At 36.7% G+C, this 21,849-nt stretch overlaps 1 protein-coding gene across 1 annotated transcript; it reads right to left on the minus strand.

Annotated features, from left to right (window-relative positions):
* Positions 1 to 20,083: 20,083 nt before the first annotated feature.
* LOC123825257 (60S ribosomal protein L6-like) lies at positions 20,084 to 20,975 on the minus strand. The gene is given in 2 exon segments (XM_045848632.1): positions 20,084 to 20,843; positions 20,846 to 20,975. Coding segments are annotated over 2 exon segments (864 nt in total). The 3' UTR covers positions 20,084 to 20,109.
* Between the last annotated feature and the right edge of the window lie 874 nt (positions 20,976 to 21,849).

The following is a 21,849-nucleotide window of genomic DNA, read 5'->3' on the forward strand; positions in this document are numbered from 1 at the left end:
GAGTCCCCTATCAGTTTCTGAAACAAAAGATTAACATACACATTACTTGCTAGACTTATAACTTTTTACCTTAAGCTAAATTTTTCCAAGTCTTGAGTCCCCTATCAAGAGTACTTATACTCCCAGTGTCCAGCAAACTGAATGTGACCCTTAACTGAAAGCCATAGCTCCTATTCGGAGATCTTCACACAGCCCTCCCTGTCTCCTGTAACTGCTCCCTCCCCTAAACCCTAACCCCCAAACTCAGCAGCTTAATAAAACAAACATTTATTACCTCAGTGTCTGAGTGCCTTGCCTCAACAGTGTCACAGGTTGCTGGCCTGAGGCATCCTTAGTTTCCTGTCATGAGAGTCTCTGCACAGCTGCTCAAACCATGGCAGCTGACTCCTCTCAAAGGAAGCTAGTGAAACCACAAGCAAGATAGAGCCACAGTCTTTTCATAATCTAATCTGAGAAGTGACATCCCATTGTTTTCAGTAGATTCTATTTATTAGAACAAGTGAGTAAGGTCAGCCCACACTCAAGAGGAAAGAAACACACAGTGCATGAATATCACATTTATTGGTGGCAAGGATTAGTCGGAGCCTCCTTAAAAAACTGTGTGTCACACCCCTCCAGGCCTAAAGGCAATAACAAGCTGTTAGTAGCCCAAGGGTTATTGAGACAATCATCCAGGTTTCCCTAAACCCTGATAAAGAGTCCCTTGTTAAACTCACCTCAGATTATCTCATTTTTCTAGGACTCTGATCTATACATTATATTTAAAGTTGTTTTGTATATCTAAAATATTTCTACTAAAATATCTTTAAATATGTTATAAATGTAAAGGCTGTAGAGGAATGTGATCTTGGAAATAAAAGGAAAAACTAATAAATAAAATGAAGGAGCTTTTTGAATATCATAATCAATGAATGGGATTAGCTAAAAATGTAAATGAATTCAGAAGGGTTTAGATCAATAATAATGTTTAATCAGTTTTTATTTCTGAAATCTCCCAATATTTTGGATATATTCTCTAGTCCTTTGAAACGACATTAAGTTCCTCTCACAAAAGTTCTTTAGTGCCACCATTATTACACAGGCTGATTAGCATTTTTTGCAGGGGTAGGGAGTGGAGGGGTTGGGGGTGGTCTGGGGCTGGCTATTTGATGTTTTGTATACTCTTCTAGGGCTTTCATCTTGTGCTTAACCAGTTTTGTAAAGCACGCTCTTTACAGAAAATCACTTTCAATAGTCTTATAAATTAGGAAGATCAGGGTAGTCTAATCTCTCAATATTCTACTCAAAATCCTAATTTCATGTGAAATCACTTCAAAAATGCCATTAACACCCTTAATAATGTACAAAAGGAAAGCAGCTACAAATTAAGATTGAAAATAAGGGACTCAAAAACTAATGTTCCGAAGATTTAAAAGCCACAAAGATATTTGAATGTCAGAGCTGAGACTTCATTTTTTTCAAACAGCTCAGTGTAGCATCCAGCAAACTCGAGAACAAATATCGGAGACTTTCAGGGTATCAAAGATGTTACTTTATTGGCCAAGTTTAACCTGCGCAGGGGCGAACTCTCAAAGTATCCAGCGACACAGTGCCCACAAGGCGCTGCAAACGAGAGCCGCGCCGAGCGCTTACAACTACGTTCTTTTATATGGGCGGGCAAGCAAGCGTTATACAGAAGCAGACGTGGCAGTTAGTAATTCGCTTACAAAGATGGCGCGCAGGAATTTCAAACCAAGCATTCTTTCGTAAGGCGGGAAGGCAGGATGTTTGTTCAGTAACCTAGTAATCTCCTGCCTCTAGCTAGCTAGTTTTCTATTTTCTCATTAAAAACTACAAAGCACTGCTTATCTAGCCTACCCAGGGGAGAGCATCTGCTACACACAGGATGTTTGCTTTAACTGTACTTTGTCTCTTTTATCATTTCTTTTCAGCTACAATGTGGTTCTTGTCTATTAAGGTTAAATTTAGTTCTTAATTTCCTTGTTCCCAACACTCAGTGTGAAAGGCAATATTGTAAGTAACCTGAGCAGGGCTCTGGATGCACAGAATATGGAGGCACACAGCCAAAAAGAGGAGAGAAAATGATGTGCAAATCAAACTTTTCAATTATGAGTAATTCTTCTAATTTTGTCCTTACATGAGAAATAGAATTTGTTCTGATAGAATAAGGATAAATAAGAAAAAATAAAATTGGAAACTAGAAAGATAAACTAAAAGCAATAATAAAAATCCTACCATTGGGAAAAATTTAGACAACCTTTATGAAAGCAGAGACACAAATTCCACTGAGACTAATTATCATATTTTCAACTTTGACTTTACCTGAAGTATGACTTTAGAGAGTAAAATAAATGTTTACCTTTAATGAAATGACATTTAGGTAATAATGTATTGCTGTCTCAAAGAGAGGTTGAAAAAATTCTATTACTAACATTTTGCCAATTCTCAAAATTTTCATCAATCACTGTCATACCTATTAATCTGAAATTTCATATGAAAGCTAAAGTAATTTACATTTTATTAAAAATTTATACTTTCCTAGAGAATTACTTTTATTCCAGTATTATCTGTCATGTTCTAAAATAGAAATGGGAAGTAAGACTTTAGCTCAGTCCTTACAGATTCAGGGTTCCTGCCCCTCCCTCTGTCTGTTTTTACACTCACACATAATTCTCCAAGCCAGGTGGAGGTAGTTCATTTCTGGGATGTCTACTCATTAGTGAACAAACATAATACCCAAAGAATAAATCAAAAGTGGATGGCAGTCTTTAATCCTTAGTCATTGAATGGGTTATGAATTGCCAAATTTTCTACTGAATCTTAAGAAAAAAATGACCAGTAACTTTACAAAAATGTTGAGGTTTATGAAATATATGCTTTGATGACATGAAGAGAAAAGTATACTTTTAAATCAAAGAAATTTTTATCCTAATTTAATAATTTTTACTGTATTTTTTCATTATTGTTTAGTTCCCTTATGCCCCCCACCCCCCACAATCACCTTGTCCATGTCCATAAGGCCTTTTTCCTTTTTGCTCAAACCCACTATCCCCTAACATCCACCCCCACTTAGCTGTTATCCTGCTGTCTATGAGTCTATTTCTATTTTGATTGTTCAATTGTTCATTAGATTCCACATATAAGTGAAATCATATGGTATTTGTCTTCTTCTGCCTGGCTTATTTCACTTAGCATAATGTTCTCTAGGTCCGTCCATATCGTCACAAAGGGTAAAACTTTCTTCTTTTTTACAGCCAAGTAGTATTCCATTGTGTAAATGTCCCATGGTTGTTTTATCTATTGATCTATTGATGGACATTTGGGCTGCTTCCATATCTTGGCAATTGTAGATAATGCTGCAATGAACATAGGGGTGCTAATGTTCTCTTGAATTATTGTTTTGGGTTCCTTCAGATAATTCCCAGAAGTAGGATCACTGGGTCAAAAGACAAATCCATTTTTAATTTTTTGCGGTATCTCCATACTACTTTCCACAGTGGCTGCACCAATCTGCATTCCCACCAACAGTGCAAAAGGATTTCCCTTTTTCCACATCCTCACCAGCATTTGTTTGTTGATTTATTGATGATAGCCATTCTGACACGTGTGAGATGGTATCTCATTGTGGTTTTAATTTGCATTTCTCTGACGATTAGTGGCATTGAGCATCTTTTCTTCTGTCTATTCGCCATCTGTATGTCCTCCTTGGATAAATATCTATTCAGATTTTTTGTCCATTTTTTAATTGTGGGTTTTTTTTGGTGTTGCATTTGAGTTTTGTAAGTAAAGTACTTTATAAATTGCAGATATTAACCCCTTATCAGATGTACCCATGAATATGTTCTCCCATTTCATGTGCTGTGTTTTTATTTTGTTGATGATTTCCTTTGCTGTGCAAAAAAAGTTTTACTTTGATGTAGTCCCATTTGTTTATTTTTTCTTTTGTTTCCCTTGCTTGGGGAGATATATGTGATAAAGTATTGCTATGTGCTATGTCCAAGACTTTGCTGCTTATGTTTTCTTTGATGGTTTTTATGGCTTGGAGTCTAATATTTAAGTCTTTAATCCATTTTTAATTTATTCTTGTGTATGGTGTGAGAAGATGATCTAGTCTCATTTCTCTGCATGTATCTGTCCAATTTTCCCAACACCATTTATTGAATAAACTACCTTTAGACCATTACATGTGCTTACTTGCTCTGTTGAATATTAATTGACTATAAAGTTGTGGGTTTATTTCTGGTCTCTCTATTCTGTTCCTTTAATTTATGTGTCTTTTTTATGCCAATACCATACTGTTTTGATTACAATAGCCTTAGAGCATAGTTTAATATTAGATCACATGACTCCTCCAACTTTGTTCTTTCTCAGGATCTCTGTTGCTATGCAGGGCCTTTTGTGGTTCCATATAAATTTTTGAAATATTTGTTCTAGTTCCAGGAACTGTCATTGGAATCTTGATAGGAACTGCACTGAATCTATAGATTGCTTTGGGTTGTATGGATATTTTAATAATGTTAAGTCTTTAATAATGTTAAGTCTATCTATGAACATGGTATGTGCTTCCACTTACCTATATCTTCAATTTCTTTCTCCAGTGTGTTTTCCAAATACAGGTCTTTTATATTCTTGGTTAGGTGTATTCCTAGGTATTTTATTCTTCATGAAGCAATTGTAAATGGGATTGTTTTTTAATTTCTCCTTCTGTTAGTTCATTATTGGCATATAAAAACACAACTGATGTCTGGATATTAATCTTGTATCCTGCTACTTTGCTGAATTCATTTATCAGTTCTAGTAGTTTCTTGGTGGAATCTTTGGGATTCTGTACATACAGTATCATGTAATTGGTAAATAAAGACAGTTTTACTTCCTTCCCAATTTGGATGCCTTGTATTTCTTCTTCTTATCTGATTTCTGTAGCTAGGACTCCAAGTACTATGTTGAATAAGAGAGGTGAAAGTGGACATCTCTGTCTTGTTCCCAATCTTAAGAGGAACATTTGTAGTTTTTTCCCATTGAATATGATACTGGCAGTGGGTTGTATGTAACCTTTATTATGATTAGGTATGTTCCCGCTATTCCCACTTTGCTGAGAGTTTTTTATTACATATTGGTGCTGGATTTTTTCAAAGGCTTTTTCTGTATCTATTGATTTAATCATGTATTTTTAGCCTTCATTTTGTTTATGCGGTGTACCACATTTTTTGTACCTTGCATTCCCAGAATAAATAGGACTTGATCGTGATGTTTGATCTTTTTCATGTATTATCAGTTTAGTAATATTTTGTTGAGGATTTTAGCATCTATGTTCATCAGGGATATTGGCCTATAGTCTCTTGTTTCTTTGTAGTGTCTTTATTTGGTTTTGGAAACAAGTTAATGCTGGCCTTGTAAAATGAGTTTGGGATCCTTCCCTCCTCTTGAATTACTTGATATAGTTTGAGAAGCAGAGGTGTTAGGTTCTTCTTGGAATGTTTGGTGAAATTTGCCTGTGAGGCCATCAAGTCCAGGGACTTTTTTTTTTTTGGAGGGGGGTAGTGTTTTGATTACTGGTTCAATTTAAGTAGGTATAATCTGTCTATTCAGATTCTCTGATTCTTCCTGATTTAGTTTTGGAAGACTGTACACTTCTAGGAATTTATCCATTTCATACAGGTTGTCCAGTTTGTTGGCATATAGTTCTTCATCATATTTTCTTACAATCCTTCGTATTTCTTTGGTGTCAGTTGTTATTTATCCTCTTCCATTTATGATTTTATTTATTTGGGTCCTCTCTCTTTTTATCTTAATAAATCTGGTTAGAGCGTTGTCAATCTTGTTTATCTTTTCAAAGAACCAGCTCTTGTATTCACTTATCTTTTTTTTTTTTTTTTTTAGATTCTATTTCATTTACTTCTGCTCTGATATTTATTATTTCCTTCTTTCTACTCACTTTGAGCTTTGCTTGCTGTTTGTTTTCAAGCTCCCTTAAGTGTAAAGTTACGGGTTTTTTATTTCAGCTTTTTTCTTGTTTTTTGAGATAGGCCTCTAATGCTATGAATTTGCCTCTTTAGATTGCTCTCCCTGTGTCCCACAGATTTTGGATTGTTGTGTTTCTGATTTTCATTTGTTTCAAGGTATCTTTTGATTTCTTCCTTGACCTCACTGTTAACCCATTCATTGTTTAATAACATGTTATTTAGCTTCCATATACTTGCATGTCTTTCAGTGTTCTCTTTGTGATTGATTTCTCATTTCATACCATTGTGATCAAAGAAAATGCTTGATGTGATTTCAATTTTCTTAAATTACTGAGAATTGTTTTGTGTCCTGACATGTATTCTATCCTAGAAAATGTTCCATATGCACTTGAAAAGTATGTATATTCTGCTACTTCTGGGTGAAATGCTCTGAAGATATCAATTAAATCCATTTGATCTAATCTGTCACTTAAGGCTGCTGCCTTCTTGTTGATTTTCTGTCTGTAGGATCCATCCATTGAAGTCAGTGGGGTATTAAAATACCTGACTATGATTATATCTCTGTTAATCTCTCCTTTTATGTCCATCAAGATTTGCTTCACATATTTAGGTGCTCCTATGTTGGGTGCATAAATGTTTTCTAGAGTTATATGCTCTTTTTGAATTGTTCCCTTTATCGTTATGTAGTATTTTTTTTGTCTCATACTAGAGCCTTAGTTTTAAAGTCTGTTTTTCTCAGATATAAGTATTGCTACCCCAGCTTTTTTTCCTTTCCAGTTTTATGAAATATCATTTTTGCATTCTTTTACTTTTAGTCTGTGTGTATCTTTCCATCTGAGGTGGGTTTCTTGGAGGCAGCATATAAACAGGACTTGTTTTTTTATACAGTCAGCTGACCTATGTCTCTTAGTTGGAGCAGTTAAGCCTTTTATATTTAAGGTGATTATTGATAGATGCCATTTTATTGTTAGATTATTTTCCTCTGTGTTTTTTCTTCCTCTTTCTTCTTTTTTTTTCTTCTCCTCCTCCTTCCCCTTCTCCTTCTTTACTTCTTCTCCTTCTTCAGCAAGCACTTTAACATTTATTGCAGTACTAGTTTGCTGTTAACAACCTTTTTTAGCTTTTTCTTGTCTGGAAAACTTATTTCTCCTTTGATTTTAAATGATAGCCTTGCTCAGCAAAGTAGCCTTCCTTGTAGGTCCTTGCTTTTCATCACTTTGAATATTTCACACCACTCCATTCTGCTCTGAAATGTTTCTGTTGAGAAATCAGATGCCAGTCTAATTGGTGCTCCCTTTTATGTAACTATCTGCTTTTCTCTTGCAGCTTTTAGGATTCTTTCTTGTCTTTAAGCCTTGACATTTTAACTATGATATATCTCAGTTTAGGCTTCTTCGGGTTAAATTTATTTGGGACCCTCTCAGCTTCCTGGACTTGTGTGTCTTTATCATTCACCAGATTAGGGAACTTTTGGGTCATTATTCTACAAATAGGTTCTCAATCCTTTTCTTACACTCTTCTCCTTCTGGTATTCCCATGGTGTAAATGTTGTTATGTTTCTTTTTATTTTTTTAATAGTTCAAGAACAGTTTTCTGCCTTTTACTCCCATCCTAGCCCACCACCAAGCCCTTCCCACCTCCCTCCTGTTTCCACCCACCCTTGTTTTTGTCCATGTGTCCTTTATACTTGCTTCTGAAAACCCTTCCCCTTTTCCCCTGAAATTCCCTCTCCTCTCCCTTCAGGTCACGGTCAGCCTATTCTCTATTTCAGTGTCTTTGGTTATATTTTGCTTGTTCATTTGTTTTATTGAATAGGTTCCTATTAAAGGTGGTATCATATGGTATTTGTCTTTCACCACCTGGCTTATTTTGCTTAGCATAATGCTCTCCAGTTTCATCCATGCTGTGGCAAAGGGTAGGAGCTCCTTCTTTCTTTCTGCTGCATAGAATTCCACTGTGTAAATGTACCACCATTTTTTGATTCTTTCATTTACTGATGGGCAGCTAGGTTGCTTCCAACACTTGGCTATTGTAAATTGTACTGCTATGAACATTGGGGTGCATAGGTTCTTTTGGATTGGTGTTTCAGGATTTTTAGGATATAATCCTAGCAGTGGAATTGCTGGGTCAAAAGGCAGATCCATTTTTAGTTTTCTGAGGAAGTTCCATACTGCTTTCCATAGTGGTTGTACCAGTCTGCAATTCCACCAACAGTGCACTAGGGTTCCCTTTTCTCCACAACCTCTCCAACACCTGTTGTCTGTTGCTTTGTTTATAATGGCCATTCTCCCTGGTGTGAAGTGGTATCTCCTTGTGGTTTTAATTTGCATCTCTCTGATAGCTAGCAATACTGAATATCTTTTCATGTGTCTCTGGACCCTCTGTATGTCTTCCTTGGAGAAGTGTCTGTTCAGGTCCTTTGCCCATTTTAAATTGGATTGCTTATCTTCTTAGAGTGGAGTCACACGAGTTCTTGACATATTTTGGAGATTAAACCCCTGTCTGAAGTTTCATTGGCAAATATGTTTTCCCATACAGTTGGTTATCTTTTTATTTAATACTGTTTTATTTAGCTGTGCAGAACCTTTTTTATTTGGTGAGATCCTATTTGTTTATTCTTTCCTTTATGTCCCTTGCTCTAGGGGACATATCAGTAAAACAGTTCCTGTGTGAAATATCTGAGATTTTCCTACCTATGTTCTCCTCTAGGACTTTAATGGTGTCACAGCTTATATTTAAATCTTTTGTCCACCTTTAATTTGTTTTTGTGTATGGTGTAAGTTGGTGCTAAAGTTTTTTGGGGGTTTTTTGTTTTGTTTTGTTTTGTTTGCATGTAGCTGTCCAGTCTCCCAATGCCATTCATTGAAGAGGCTATTTTTGCTCTATTTCATGCTGCTTCCCCCTTTGTCAAATATTAATTGACCATAGAGACTTTGGTTCATTTCTGAGCTCTCTGTTTTGAACCATTGGTCTATCTACGTGTTTTAATGCCAGTACCAGGCTATTTTGATTACAGTGGCCTTGTAATACAGTTTGGTATCAGGTATTGTGATCCCTCCTACTTTGCTTTTCTTTCTCAAAATTGCAGCAGCTATTCTGGGTCATTTGTGGTTCCATATAAATTTTTGAAGTGTTGAAAACATCTGGTCCAGGGCTTTTGTGTGTTGGGAGCTTTTTAATTACTGCTTCAATTTCATCTGCTGTTATTGGTCTGTTCAGGCTTTCTGCTTCTTCTTCATTCAGTTTTGGAAGGTTATATTTTTCTAGAAATCTGTCCATTTCACTTAGGTCTTCAAATTTCTTGCGATATAGTTATTTGTAGTAATTTCTTACAATCCTTTGTATTTCTGTAGTATCAGCTGTAATCTCTCCTCTTTCATTTCTGATTGTGTTTATTTGATTCCTCTCTCTTTTTTTCTTGATGAGCCTACTTAAAGGCATGTCGATTTTGTTTATCTTTTCAAAGAACCAGCTCTTGGATTCATTGATCCTTAAAATTGTGCTTTTAGTCTCTATGTCATTAATTCTGCTCTGATCTTGGTTATTTCCTTGCTTTTACTTGCTCTGGGCTGTCTTTGTTGTTGTAGCTCAAGTTCTTGTAGATGTAGGATTGGGTTGTTTTTTGAAATGTTTCTATCTTTTTTTGGTAGACCTGTATCACTATGAACTTCCCTCTCAAGACTGCCTTCAATGTATCCCATAAGTTTGGGATAGTTGTGAGTTCATTTTCACTTTTTTCCCAGAAACTTTCTGATTTCTTCCCTAATTTAATTCTTGACCCATTCATTGTTTAGTAGCATGCTACTCAATCTCCATGATTTTGATGTTTTGGGTTTTTCTCCTTGGGGTTGGTTTCTATTTTCAATCCCTTGTGGTAGGGAAAAATATTTGATATGATTTCAGTTTTCTTGAATTTGTTGAGGCTTGTTTTGTGTCCTATCATGTGGTCTATCTTTGAAAATGTTCCATGTGCATTTGAAAAGAATGTGTATTTAGCTTCTTTGGGATGAACATCTGTTGTAGTAAACATCTGTTGCCATTTATAGTAACATCTGTTACTTCCTGTTTCTCCCATAATGACTTTAAGATTCTCTCTTCGTCTTAGAATTTTGCCATTTTAGTTATGTGTCTTGAAGTGGACCTCTTTGGGTTCCTCTTGATTGGGACTCTCTGTGTTTCCTGGATTTGTGTGACCTTTTCTCTCATGAAATTAGGGAAATTTTCCATCATTACTTTTTCAAATAGGTTTTCTATCTCTTGCTCTTCTTCTTCTCCTTCTAGTATCCTTGTTATATGGATATTATTACATTTCATATTGTCTTGCATTTCTCTTAATTCCTCTTCATTCCTTCTGAGACCCTTTTTCTTTTCTTGCTCTTTCTGGGTGTTTTTTTCTACTTTGTCTTCCAGCTCACTAATCTGATCTTCTGCTTCATTGATCCTGCTTTTGATTCCTTCTACTGTGTTCCTCAGTTCAGAAATTGTATTCTTCATTTCCTCTTGGCCCTTGTTGATAGTTTCTATTTCCTTTTTCATGTTGATATAGTTTGTGGTGAGTTTATTGTAGTTTCTCTGAATTTCTGGTAATTCGCTGTGAACTCCTTGAGTTTCCTGATAACCATTGCTTTGAACTCACTATCTGATAGTTGATTTGCTTCTGTTTCATTTAGCCTTCTTTCTGAGGCTTCCCCCTTTCCCTTCATTTGAGGATTGTTCCCTTTGTCTTCCTATTATTTGTAATATTCTTCTTGTTAGCCTCAGCTTCTTAAATTTATGTGTTCTGACTCCCTGGGTTTATGGTGTGAACTTCTATGGTATTCTATAGTAGAATACCTGTGAGATTCCGTGGTGCAGTCTCCTTGATCTCCTGAGCTCACTGGTCTTGGGCTGTCATTTAAGTTGGCTCTGTGTTTTTCTTTGGATTTTCATTGTTGTTGGGTCTTTCTTTGGTGGGTGCTTCCCACCAGCTGACTAACTGAGGGTTCCTGTGCCCACCACTTCTTGTATTTCATTGTGCTGGTGTGGGAAGTTTATGTTGAAGCTTGTTCTTCCATGTGTACAAGGTTTTGAGGATTCTCTCTTGCTCTTGTTCAGGTGTTTGTTTTGGGTAATTTCTCCACTATATAGTTGTATTTCCAGATAGATCCTGGATTGAGGTTAGTGTGGCTCCCACTCCCTCCTTCACCTTCTTCTGTTGTTATCTGTTGGTGGTTCCTTTGTTGTTGGGTTTCCTCTTCCAGCAGGTATCCTGTTGTTCACAGCTTCTACCTACTTGTCTAGTTTTTCGATGTCCACTACAATTTTTGGTCTCCTAACTTCATATGTGCTGGGGTACTGTTGGCTATTTGCTCTGTTTCTCCATAGACTGGCTAGGTTTTTCTCCCATGTGTAGGGAAAAGTGGAATCCACTTCCTCTTACCTTGCTGCCATCTTCCAGTCCCAGATGTTGTTATGTTTCATGTTATCTGAAATGTTTCTTAAGCTCTCCTCATTTAAGGAAATTTTTCAAACTGAGTATCATTTTATAACTTAGGGCCTAACTTTTAAAACTAATAATTGCTTACACAGAAAATTAATCTATGACACAAATACCAAGTATCTACTTCAATTAACTCAGTTTACCCATTGCAATCACCTGAAAAAGTTTATTATTTTATAATTCACAGAAAATTCTTCCAAATAGTATGAGCAACCTTCTCTAAATATAGTAAACATCTGTTGCCATTTAAATAAAATTCTCTAAACAAGCTCACACCTTGGTAGTGATGACTCATCACTCTATGTTTATTAGCAGATTATAGGTGAGTCATATCATCAAGGTGATTTATCACTAATAAATCACTCAGATCATTATGTTGAAATGGATTCTGATAATAATATTACTATCATAACTATATTACTTACTCCTTCTGTATTAACTTGTTTCATGTATGCTTCATTACATCCTTTTCCCTAATTACTCATTGAGAAGGGGCATCATCTTCTTTATGTTATGAAAAAACTAGGTCACAAATAAATGAAAGTCAAAGGCATGTAATGGAAACAAAAACTCTTCTGTGAATGCAGTGTTAACTTTCACTTGATAAACAAAATGCAGTATAATTTTCACCTGAAAAGAAGCTTTTCCTTGAGAATAATACCTCTTAATTATGTGGCACTTTTGTCTCTTAGAATTCAAAGCTCCTCATTACCTAGAAAGAGACAACTAAAGAACAAGAATGATAAGATGATATATTTTAAAGGAAATGCTAGGACATCTGATTTAATCAAAAGATAATAAAATGGCATTATAAGATCTTTCAGACAAGAAGTAACTTGTTTCAAATTAGGTATCAAACAAAAATTGCATAATGGAATTCCAATATGGAAACATGATTTTTTTAAATATCCACCCCTTTGCTAAACAAATATTGGCCCACCAAACAGTTATTGAGCCCCACCATATGCTATATGTACAAGGAACTGGGAATATGTGTATAAATAGGACATAGTCTCTGCCTTCATGATGCTTGGAGTCTATAGAGAAAAAGATGAGTGATATATTCTGCAATACTGAGAAATAAGGACTTTAATAAAAGCATATGTTTTTTAGAATATTATTTAATTACTCTCATAATAGAGATGTTCTTTTAGTCCATTCAGGCTTCTATAACAAACTATCTTAACTTACAAAGAAGAGAAATTTATTGCTCACAGTTCTGGAGTTTGGAAACCTGAGACCAAGGTGCCAGCACAGTCAGGTCAGGGCCCTCTTTGGAGGGTACAGACTTCTATTTGTATCCTCACATGGTGAAAAGGTCAAGGGCACTCTCTGGGTCTCTTTTATAAAAGCACTAATCTTCCCTGGCTGGTGTGGCTCAGTGGTTGAGTGCTGGCCTGTGAATCAAAGGGTTGCTGGCTCCATTTCCAGTCTAGAGCACATGGGTGGGTTGCCAGCCAGGTCCCCAGTGTGGGGCACACGAGAGGCAACCACACATTGATGTTCATCTCCTTCTCTTTTCCTCTCCTTTCCCCTCTCTAAAAAATAAATAAAATCTTTTTTAAAAAAACTTTAAATAAATAAATGAAAGCACAAATCTCATTCATGAGGCCCCTAACCTCATGATATAACCACCCCTTACAGGCATCACCTGCTAATAATATCACCTCTAGAGGTTAGAATTTCCACATATGAATTGGGGGAAGAACACAAACATTCAGACCATAGGAGGTGTGCTTCAGTCTCTTTTCTTAAAAGTGCTTTTGAATAATGAGTTCATGTTGGAGGTGAGGAAGGGAAAGCAAAGTGTCAGTCTATGTTTTGGAAATTTTATCATCATATACTATTAATATCACTTGTTTTGAGAAAGAAATAAAAGAGGTTGATGTTTTGTGAATCTTGATAACATTGAAGTGATGAATAAGAACTGAAAAAACATGAAGTTTTGATAACCAGATTCTTTCTTGAGCAATTAGACTCCTTCTTCTGTGCCTTAAATAGAAATGGATAGAAGAACCAGGTGAGATATAATGACCTTGAGGTTAGAAGAACCAGTTAGGAGTTAACATGAGTATGTGGTTTGAAGAAGGGAATGGAGAGCTCTATAAAGTAGTCCAAGTCCTGATCACAGAGACAATAAACCTCTACCATTGAAATCATTTCTAATCCTCTCTCCTATAATATCCTCTAAATTGGATTTTGGTCAGCACCACAGGAGGGAGTCATTAGTCTTTACAGCTGGTCCTGATATTGGCCATGGCATTACTGTGTCTGATTCTGCTGCTTCTCTGGGCCTGGATCTGAAACACAACTGACACCTAAATGTCATCTCCAGGGGTTAATGCTTATGGGAGTTGTTGTGCCAGGACTTATAGTTTTGCCTGTTGCTAGATACCCAGGGCTCTCCACCCTGAGAAACCCTCTGCACCACCCTGGTGACACTCGGCACTGGGCCCATCGTTCCTGTTCTGATCATGCCTATCCAAATGCCTACTACAGTGAGACCCACTCCACATTTACCAGGTTGCAGATCTCATAGATGTCATCAACTGTTTCCATAACGTTTAGTCCAGAAGGAAAGAAGAACTGATTCTCTCTCTTTGCTACTGATGTGGTATAAAATATGGATAAGTTCATACACATTGTTCTAAGTTATGGCTTCTGGGAGTATTCTGATTGACTGATACAAAATCAATAGGACTATAGCCAGAATGTGGACAACATGGAAAATAATAAACTCCTACTAAAATGTCTCAAATTTTTCACTTTTCCTCTAAGAACAATGGCAAGCTACAAAATGTCAGGATTCCCACATGACTATGCAAATGTAATCTGATTGGGGTGGCATTCATCTCTGTATCTCCTCCCCTATCTTCTCACTCCAATCCCATCACAGGACCTAGGACAGTTTCCAGGATACAGTGAATCTCATAACAGTTCGTCAGATGAATGGCATTTCTTTATAGCTAAATAAGTGATGGGAAAAAATATATATATTCTTAGAAGTCCTCATACTATTTTATTAATTTCAGAGAAAGACAGGAAGCGGGGGGGGGGAGAGAGAGAGAGAGAGAGAGAGAGAGAGAGAGAGATTGAGGTTGGTTTGTTGTCCCACTTATTGATGTAGTCATTTGTTGATTCTTGTATGTGCCTTGATCAGGGATTGAACTCACAATCTTGGCATATGGGAGTGATGTTCTAACCAACTGAGCTACCCAGCCATGGAAAAATCCTTATACTTTTGAAAACATCATGAGGCCACTGAATGAGAATTCAGATGAAGTCCACACTGAAAAACTTTAATAAGGAAAATAAATCATCTTATGATCAAAAAGTAACTGCTTAAGTCTGTTGCAAACATATTTTTATTATTTTATAGGGTTCCCTTATAATTATACTCCGTAATAGTAATAATTGAGGAGAGAGCTGATTAAATTATCTAAATTCAACTGCCCATTTGCTCAAAGAAGATATTTATGTAGTTGTTTATTTGTTTCACCAAAAGAAATAACTGTTCACTGCATGTGAATTGAATTCATTTGATGGCATTTTGATTCCTAAGTATATCTAAAGGATAGAATTATCTGACATTTCTTTGGAGTTTTATTGAATTCTTTGATTCTATCTACGCACATTATGGGTATAAAGGTTTTCTTGCTACACTATAGATATCATTCATATTCACACAGATAACTAATTGGGTTAACCACAATTCACTTTTTCTTCAAAAGTCATGTCTTTTAAACATTGGAATGAGAAGTCCATATTTTAGTTTATTACTCAGCATATCTTCTAGTTATTTCTCTTTTGAATTCTACATTACAAATAAATCAATTCTAATTTTCTCAAAACTAAAATTACTCAAGAAAAATTTCAGTGATAGCAAATATTGATCCAGCATGAAAACTGAAATAATTTAAAATTCATTACTTGATCTGCTTTCTCAACCATTCAATATCAGAAATAAAATAACTCTTCATACACCCCAAATTCTATGCCAGTAAAATTGAGTTGCTTTATCATTTTTTACACTACATTTTTCAAACACAGTTATGCAAGACAGGAATATCTTCTCAAAAATACAGTTATGTTAAATAATTATTTAATTACTGTAATTCAAACTGTCTCAACTTTTAGTTAGTGTTATTTATTTGGTGACACATGATTTTTTATGCTAGGTGAAATAATTTGAAACTTTCAACATAGCTTAAGCTTCTTTTATAGATCCTACTTTGAGCCCATCTATTATAATTAGATTGGCTGGGAAAGTCTTTAAAACATGTTAAACTTAGCACAATGTTTTGTTCTAAATTTTTTTAACTCTAATGGCTTGAAGATGTTATCTAATGCGTATGTTCATGTATATGCTAAACATATCTTTGACATATATAGAGACATTGATTATAATCACATGTTACTGACTGGCTTATTTCGCTTAGCATAATGCTTTCCAGCTCCATCCAAGCTGTTGCAAAGAGTAGGAACTCCTTCTTTCTTTCTGCTGCATAGAATTCCATTGTGTAAATGCACCATAGTTTTTTGATCCATTCATTTACTGATGGGCATCTAGGTTGCTTCTAGCACCTAGCTATTGTAAATTGTGCTGCTATGAACATTGGGGTGCATAAGGAGAACCTCTTCCTTAAAAGCAGATTAGCATTTCTTTTTTACCCTATAAAGTTGTTCCTAACAATTCCTAATTGCTTAGTCTGCCACCCTTTTTCTCTTGTTTTAGTTTGACTCACAGATAAAAGGCAAGAATTGTTTTCTTCATATCTTACTGGTACCATTTACATGCTCCTTTCCTAAATTAATGGCCCCTACTAAGAAAAGATGTTTTTAACTTATCTTAGAGTTTGACAGACTTAGTAGTTCTCTCTTGGCCATCTACATTCTATCTCCCTAGTCAGGACTGAGGCCCAGAAGAAACCCTTTTTCCCAGCCAGCTACAAAATCACCTGCTCACTACCTCTCCCAGTTGACCTTTGATTTCTCCATTTTATAACCAAACCTCCTTTTAAGTCTCTGTGGCTCCTCAAAGGAGAGAAATTATTTTGTTTCTCTAGACAGTCTAAAATCACAATACCTATGTAACAACTTTTAAATTAAGTCCCCCAACAAAGTCTGTTAAAACCCTGATGGGTCAGCTCATCTCTCCTAAGTCCCAGAGAGTCAGGTTGCAGCCCAAAGGGAGCCATGCATCAGATGGTGTGTCTTCAATTCACAGGAGAACTTTGTGTTAAGTCAAGTCCAGGCATTAAATGAAGAGTTGCTAATGAGTAGTTGTCCTTGACCTACATTTTATAAACATTTTCATTTATTAAAAAAATGAACTTCATTTCAATTCAGTCTAGTGTTTTAGCTATTATGTGAAAGCTATAAATGATTATCCTTTGGGGATGAGGTGAGGTATAAAGATTAAAAATTTTGGATCATACTGGTAATCAGTTATTAATATGCACATAAAGAAAATCTTTGTGCATGATAAGCTTTGTAAAAGAATTTTTGCAAGTTATCAAAGAGCCACAATATGACATTGGGTAAGTATGAAAATTAATTTTAAGCCATGTGGAGCCATTAAGAATGAAAATGAACATGCCATGGAGAATTAAGAGCAATTAAAAACACTTATGGTTTTTTAATCTGTATAAAGCAAACTATAACATTTTATCTTCATAAAGCAACTAGTCTTCATAGTATTTAAATGCTGACATAAGAATTAGAATACCTTAAGCCAAAGGAAAGTAATTCCCTGGGGTTAATGTGTGTAGATTTATCACTTCTAAAACACTTTTTCTGATCACTCATTTATGCTAGAGAACACTCCTTACCAAGGAGATGTATCTATGTCCTCCACTGACAATGCCTAGAGATATTTGGTAATAAGCCCAATATCACACAGAAAGGTAAAGAGAGAGAGGGACATCTAGATTTTCTGACTTCATTATGTCACACACAGTATCCAGCCAGGCAAGTGGACAAAGCAATGTGCTTGCACCTGCACACCAGTGTAAACCCATGTTCATGTACACACATGGGTTCTCCTTATAGTTTACGTATAAAATAACCAGGAAATTTTTTAACCATTCCAGAAATGACATTTGGAACAGCTTTATTAATGAAACCATAAACTCACATTGCTAAATTTAATTATGTTATACAGTTGACCCTTGCACAAATCACAACTTAGAAGTGCTGACCCCTTGTGCAGTCAAAAATACAAGTACAACCTTTGATTCCCCCAAAACACAACTAAGAGCCTACTATGGACCAGAAGCCTTACCGTTAACATAAACAGTCAATTAACACACATTTTGTATGCCATATGTAGTATACACTGTATTCTTATAATAAAGTAAGCTACAGAAAAGGAAATGATATTAAGAAAATCAGAAGATCTAAGATACTGGAAGAGCAAAAACCAAAAATAACCAGAACTGACAGAAAATTGAACTGTATGGAAGTCTCACAACCAAGGAGTTAAAAGAAGAAACATTCATACAGACTGGTATGAGTAAAGGAGACAGGCAGTCAGGGTGGAGAGGCTTCCCAGAAAGGTGGAAGATGGGGTGGGTGACGTGGCAGTCCCATGTCCACATCAAAATAAGCTGGAAGGAACAACTAGGGAGCAAGACAGGCCATGCAACCCAGGATTCCAGTGTAGGAAACTAAAGCCTCAAAACTTCTGACTATAAAATCTGGTGGGGGTTGCACTGGCAGGAGAAACTCCCAATATAACAAGAGAGTTTGTTGAAGAGACCCATGGAGTCCTAGAGCATATACAAGCCAATCCACCTGGGGATCAGCACCAGAAGGGCCCAATTTGCTTGCAGGTAGCACAGGGAGTGACTGAAAGTAGGTCAAGAGTCAAGCAAATGGCATTGTTCCCTCTCTAACTCTTCCCCCACATACAGTGCCACAGAGTGAAGTGGGTTGCCCCGCCATGACAAATATACAAGACTCCACCACTTACAATATAACAGCTGCACTGAGACAAAGAAATTCAGCCTAAATGAAAGAACAGAACAAAAATCCAGAAAATGAATGAAGTAATGAGGAGACAGCCAACCTATCAGATGCAGAGTTCAAAACACTGGTAATCAAAATGCTCATAGAAGTTACTCAGCACAGACACAAAGCAGAGGGAGAAGTGAAGTCAATGAAAAGTGAAATAAAGAAAAATATATAGGGGACCAATAGTGAGGGGAAGGAAACTGGGACTCAGATCAACAAGTTGAAACAGAAGGAAGAATAAACATTCAACCACAACAGAATGAAGAAAAAGAATTCCAAAAAATGAGGAGAGGCTCAGGAACCTCCAGGACAACCTTAAATGTTTCAGCATCTGAATCATTGAGTTCCAGAAGTAGAAGAGGAAGAGGAAGAAATTGAAAATTTATTTGAAAAAATAATGAAAAGAAACTTCCCTGATCTGGTGAAGGAAATAGACTTCCAGGAAGTTCAGGAAGCCCAGAGAGTCTCAAAGAAATTGGACCCAAAAGGAACACATGAAGACACATCATAATTAAATTATTCAATATTAAAGATAAGGAGAGAATCTTTTTTTTTTAGATTTTATTTATTTTTAGGGAGGGAAGGGAGGGGGAGAGAGAGAGAGAGAGAGAGTGCCATCAATGTGCGGTTGCTGGGGGTTATGGCCTGCAACCCAGGAATGTACCCTGGCTGGGAATCGAACCTGGGACACTTTGGTTCCCAGCCCGCACTCAATCCACTGAGCTACTCAGGAAAGAATCTTAAAAGCAGCAAGAGAAAAGGAGACAGTTGACTACAAAGGAGTTCCCATAAGACTATCACCTGATTTCTCAAAAAGCAAGAAGATTCCTCTCCAGGCAAGAAGAGGCTGGAAAGAAGTATTCAAAGTCACGAAAGGCAAGGACCTACATCAAAAATTACTCTATCTAGCAAAGCTATCATTTAGAATGGAAGGGCAGATAAAGTGCTTTCCAGATAAGGTCAAGTTAAAAGAGTTCATCATCACCAAGTCCCTATTATATGAAATGTTAAAGGGATTTATCTAAGAAAAAGAGTAGATCACAACTATGAACAGTAAAATAACAACAAACACAACTATCAACAACTGAACCTAAAAACAAAAACAAACTAAGGAAACAACTAGAACAGGAACAGAATCACAGAAATGGAGATTACATGGAAGGTTATCAATGGGAAAAAGGAGGAGAGAGAATAGAGGGAAAGGTACAGGGAATAAAAAACATAATTGGTGGGTACAAAATAGACAGGGGGAGGTTAAGAATAGTATAGAGAATGAAGAAGCCAAAGACCTTACATGTACAACCCGTAGACTTGAACTAGGGTGGCAAAGGCAGGGGGAAATGCTGGTGGGAGGAAGGTTGCAGGGTGAAGGGGGAGAAAGAGGAGAAAAAATGGGACAATTGTAATAACATAATCAATAAAATATACTTAAAAATAATGAATGGATTAACAATGAGATCAAGGAAGAAATCAAAAAGTTTCTGGATACAAATGAAAATAAATGTAAAACAGCCCAAAACTTATGGGACACAGTGAAGGCAGACCTAAGAGGGAAGTTCATAGCAATACAGGCCTGCCTATAAAAGACAGAAAATTTTCTTTCTTTTTTTTTTTAAATAGATCAGTTATTTAATTAGGTTTTTCAAAAGAAATTTAGAACTTCATTTTGTGAGGATAGAGGCCATTTGTGAGGGCAAACACCGAGCGGAGGCAGCCCTGGAGCTGGGGGATAGCTTTGATTTTTGGCAGAATTTGCGAGTCCACGGCTTTCTGATCGAGCCTGCGCTGCTCAGTAACCTCATATTTCTCTTTCTTGGTGTCGAAGATCTCCCCCTCCTGGTGTCTGGGCTTGCGCAGCTTCTTCTTCTTGAAGTAAGCGTCAGTGAGATGCTTGGGGATTTTCACACCACTGATGTCGATTTTGGTGGAGGTGGCGATGACAAATTTCTGGTGTGTTCTACATAGAGGAACTCGATTATAGGACAGAGGTCCAGTCACAAGTAGCAAGCCACTGCCCAGCTGCTTTAGGAAAATCACCCTCTTGCCCCTGTGGCACCCAGTGAGGATGATCAGGATGGTCCTGGGAGTGATGCTGGCCCGCAGTTTTCTCCTGTGCCGACTGAAGGGCTTCTTGCCGTGGCTCAGCAGCTTTCTAGGCATGTCTTCAGTGGGATAGTACCTAGGCATTTTACGAAGTTTAACCACCCGGGTACCACCATTCTTGTCGCCACCAACTGGCTTAGTGACAGCAGCCATAACTTTCTCCTTCTTTTTCTTTTCAACCCTGGATTTAGCTGCGGAGTATTTCCTCTTGTACATGGCTTTTTGGGAATACATGGCTGACCGGGAATACCTGCCAATCCCTCTGATGAGGACAGGGTTTCGCTGCAGTGGGGCTTCCCCTTCTTAGGCGTCTTAGCCTTGAGGTTCCCCTTCTTAACCTTGCTGCCAGCATCAGCCTTCTTGACTTGGGGTTTCTTCTCCTTAGTATCCAGCTTTTTGGTTTTTTCACCCACCATCCTGCAAGATGGGAAAAAGCAGAAAATTTTCAAATAAATAATCTTATCTAACATCTACAAGAACAAGATGAACAACACCAAACAAAGCCCAGAGAAAGTAAAAGGAAGGAAATCATCAAGATCAGAGCAGAATTAAATGACATAGGCACTAAAAGAATAATTCAAAGAATCAATAAATCCAGGAGCTCGTTCTTTGAAAACATAATCAACAAGCCTTTAACCAGACTCATCAACAAAAAGATAGGGCCTAAACAAATAAAACCAGAAACGGGAGAGGAAAAACTGCAATGGATATCACAGAAACGCAAAGGATTGTAAGAAATTACTACAGTAACTATATGCAAAGAAATTTGACAACCTGGGTGAAATGGACAAATTTGTAGAAGCATATAAGGCTCCAAAACTGAATCACAAAGAAGAAGAAAGCCTGAACAGACAGATGACAACTAGTGAAACTGAAGCAGTAATCAAAAAACTGCCAGCATACAAAAGCCCTGGACTGGAGAGCTTCACAGGTGACTTTTAACAAACATTTAGGGAAGAGCTAACTCCTATTCTTTTCAAACTATTCCAAAATGTTCAAGAAGAGAGTAGACTCCTATATTCATTTTATGAGGCCAGTATTACCCTAATTCCAAAACCAGTAAAGACACAAAAAAGATAACTACAGGTTATTATCACTGATGAACATAGATGTTGAAATCATCAACAAAATATTGGCAAACCAGATCCAGCCATACATTAAAAATATCATACACCTCATATCATATCATACACCTCATTCATATCATACACATATGATCAAGTAGGAATCATCCCAGAGATGAAAAGACAGTATAATATTGGCAAATCAATAAATATAATATGCAGCATA

The sequence above is a fragment of the Phyllostomus hastatus genome, unplaced genomic scaffold, assembly GCF_019186645.2.
Source record: "Phyllostomus hastatus isolate PE091 unplaced genomic scaffold, TTU_PhHast_1.1 phas_contig_62, whole genome shotgun sequence".
NCBI lineage: Eukaryota > Metazoa > Chordata > Mammalia > Chiroptera > Phyllostomidae > Phyllostomus > Phyllostomus hastatus.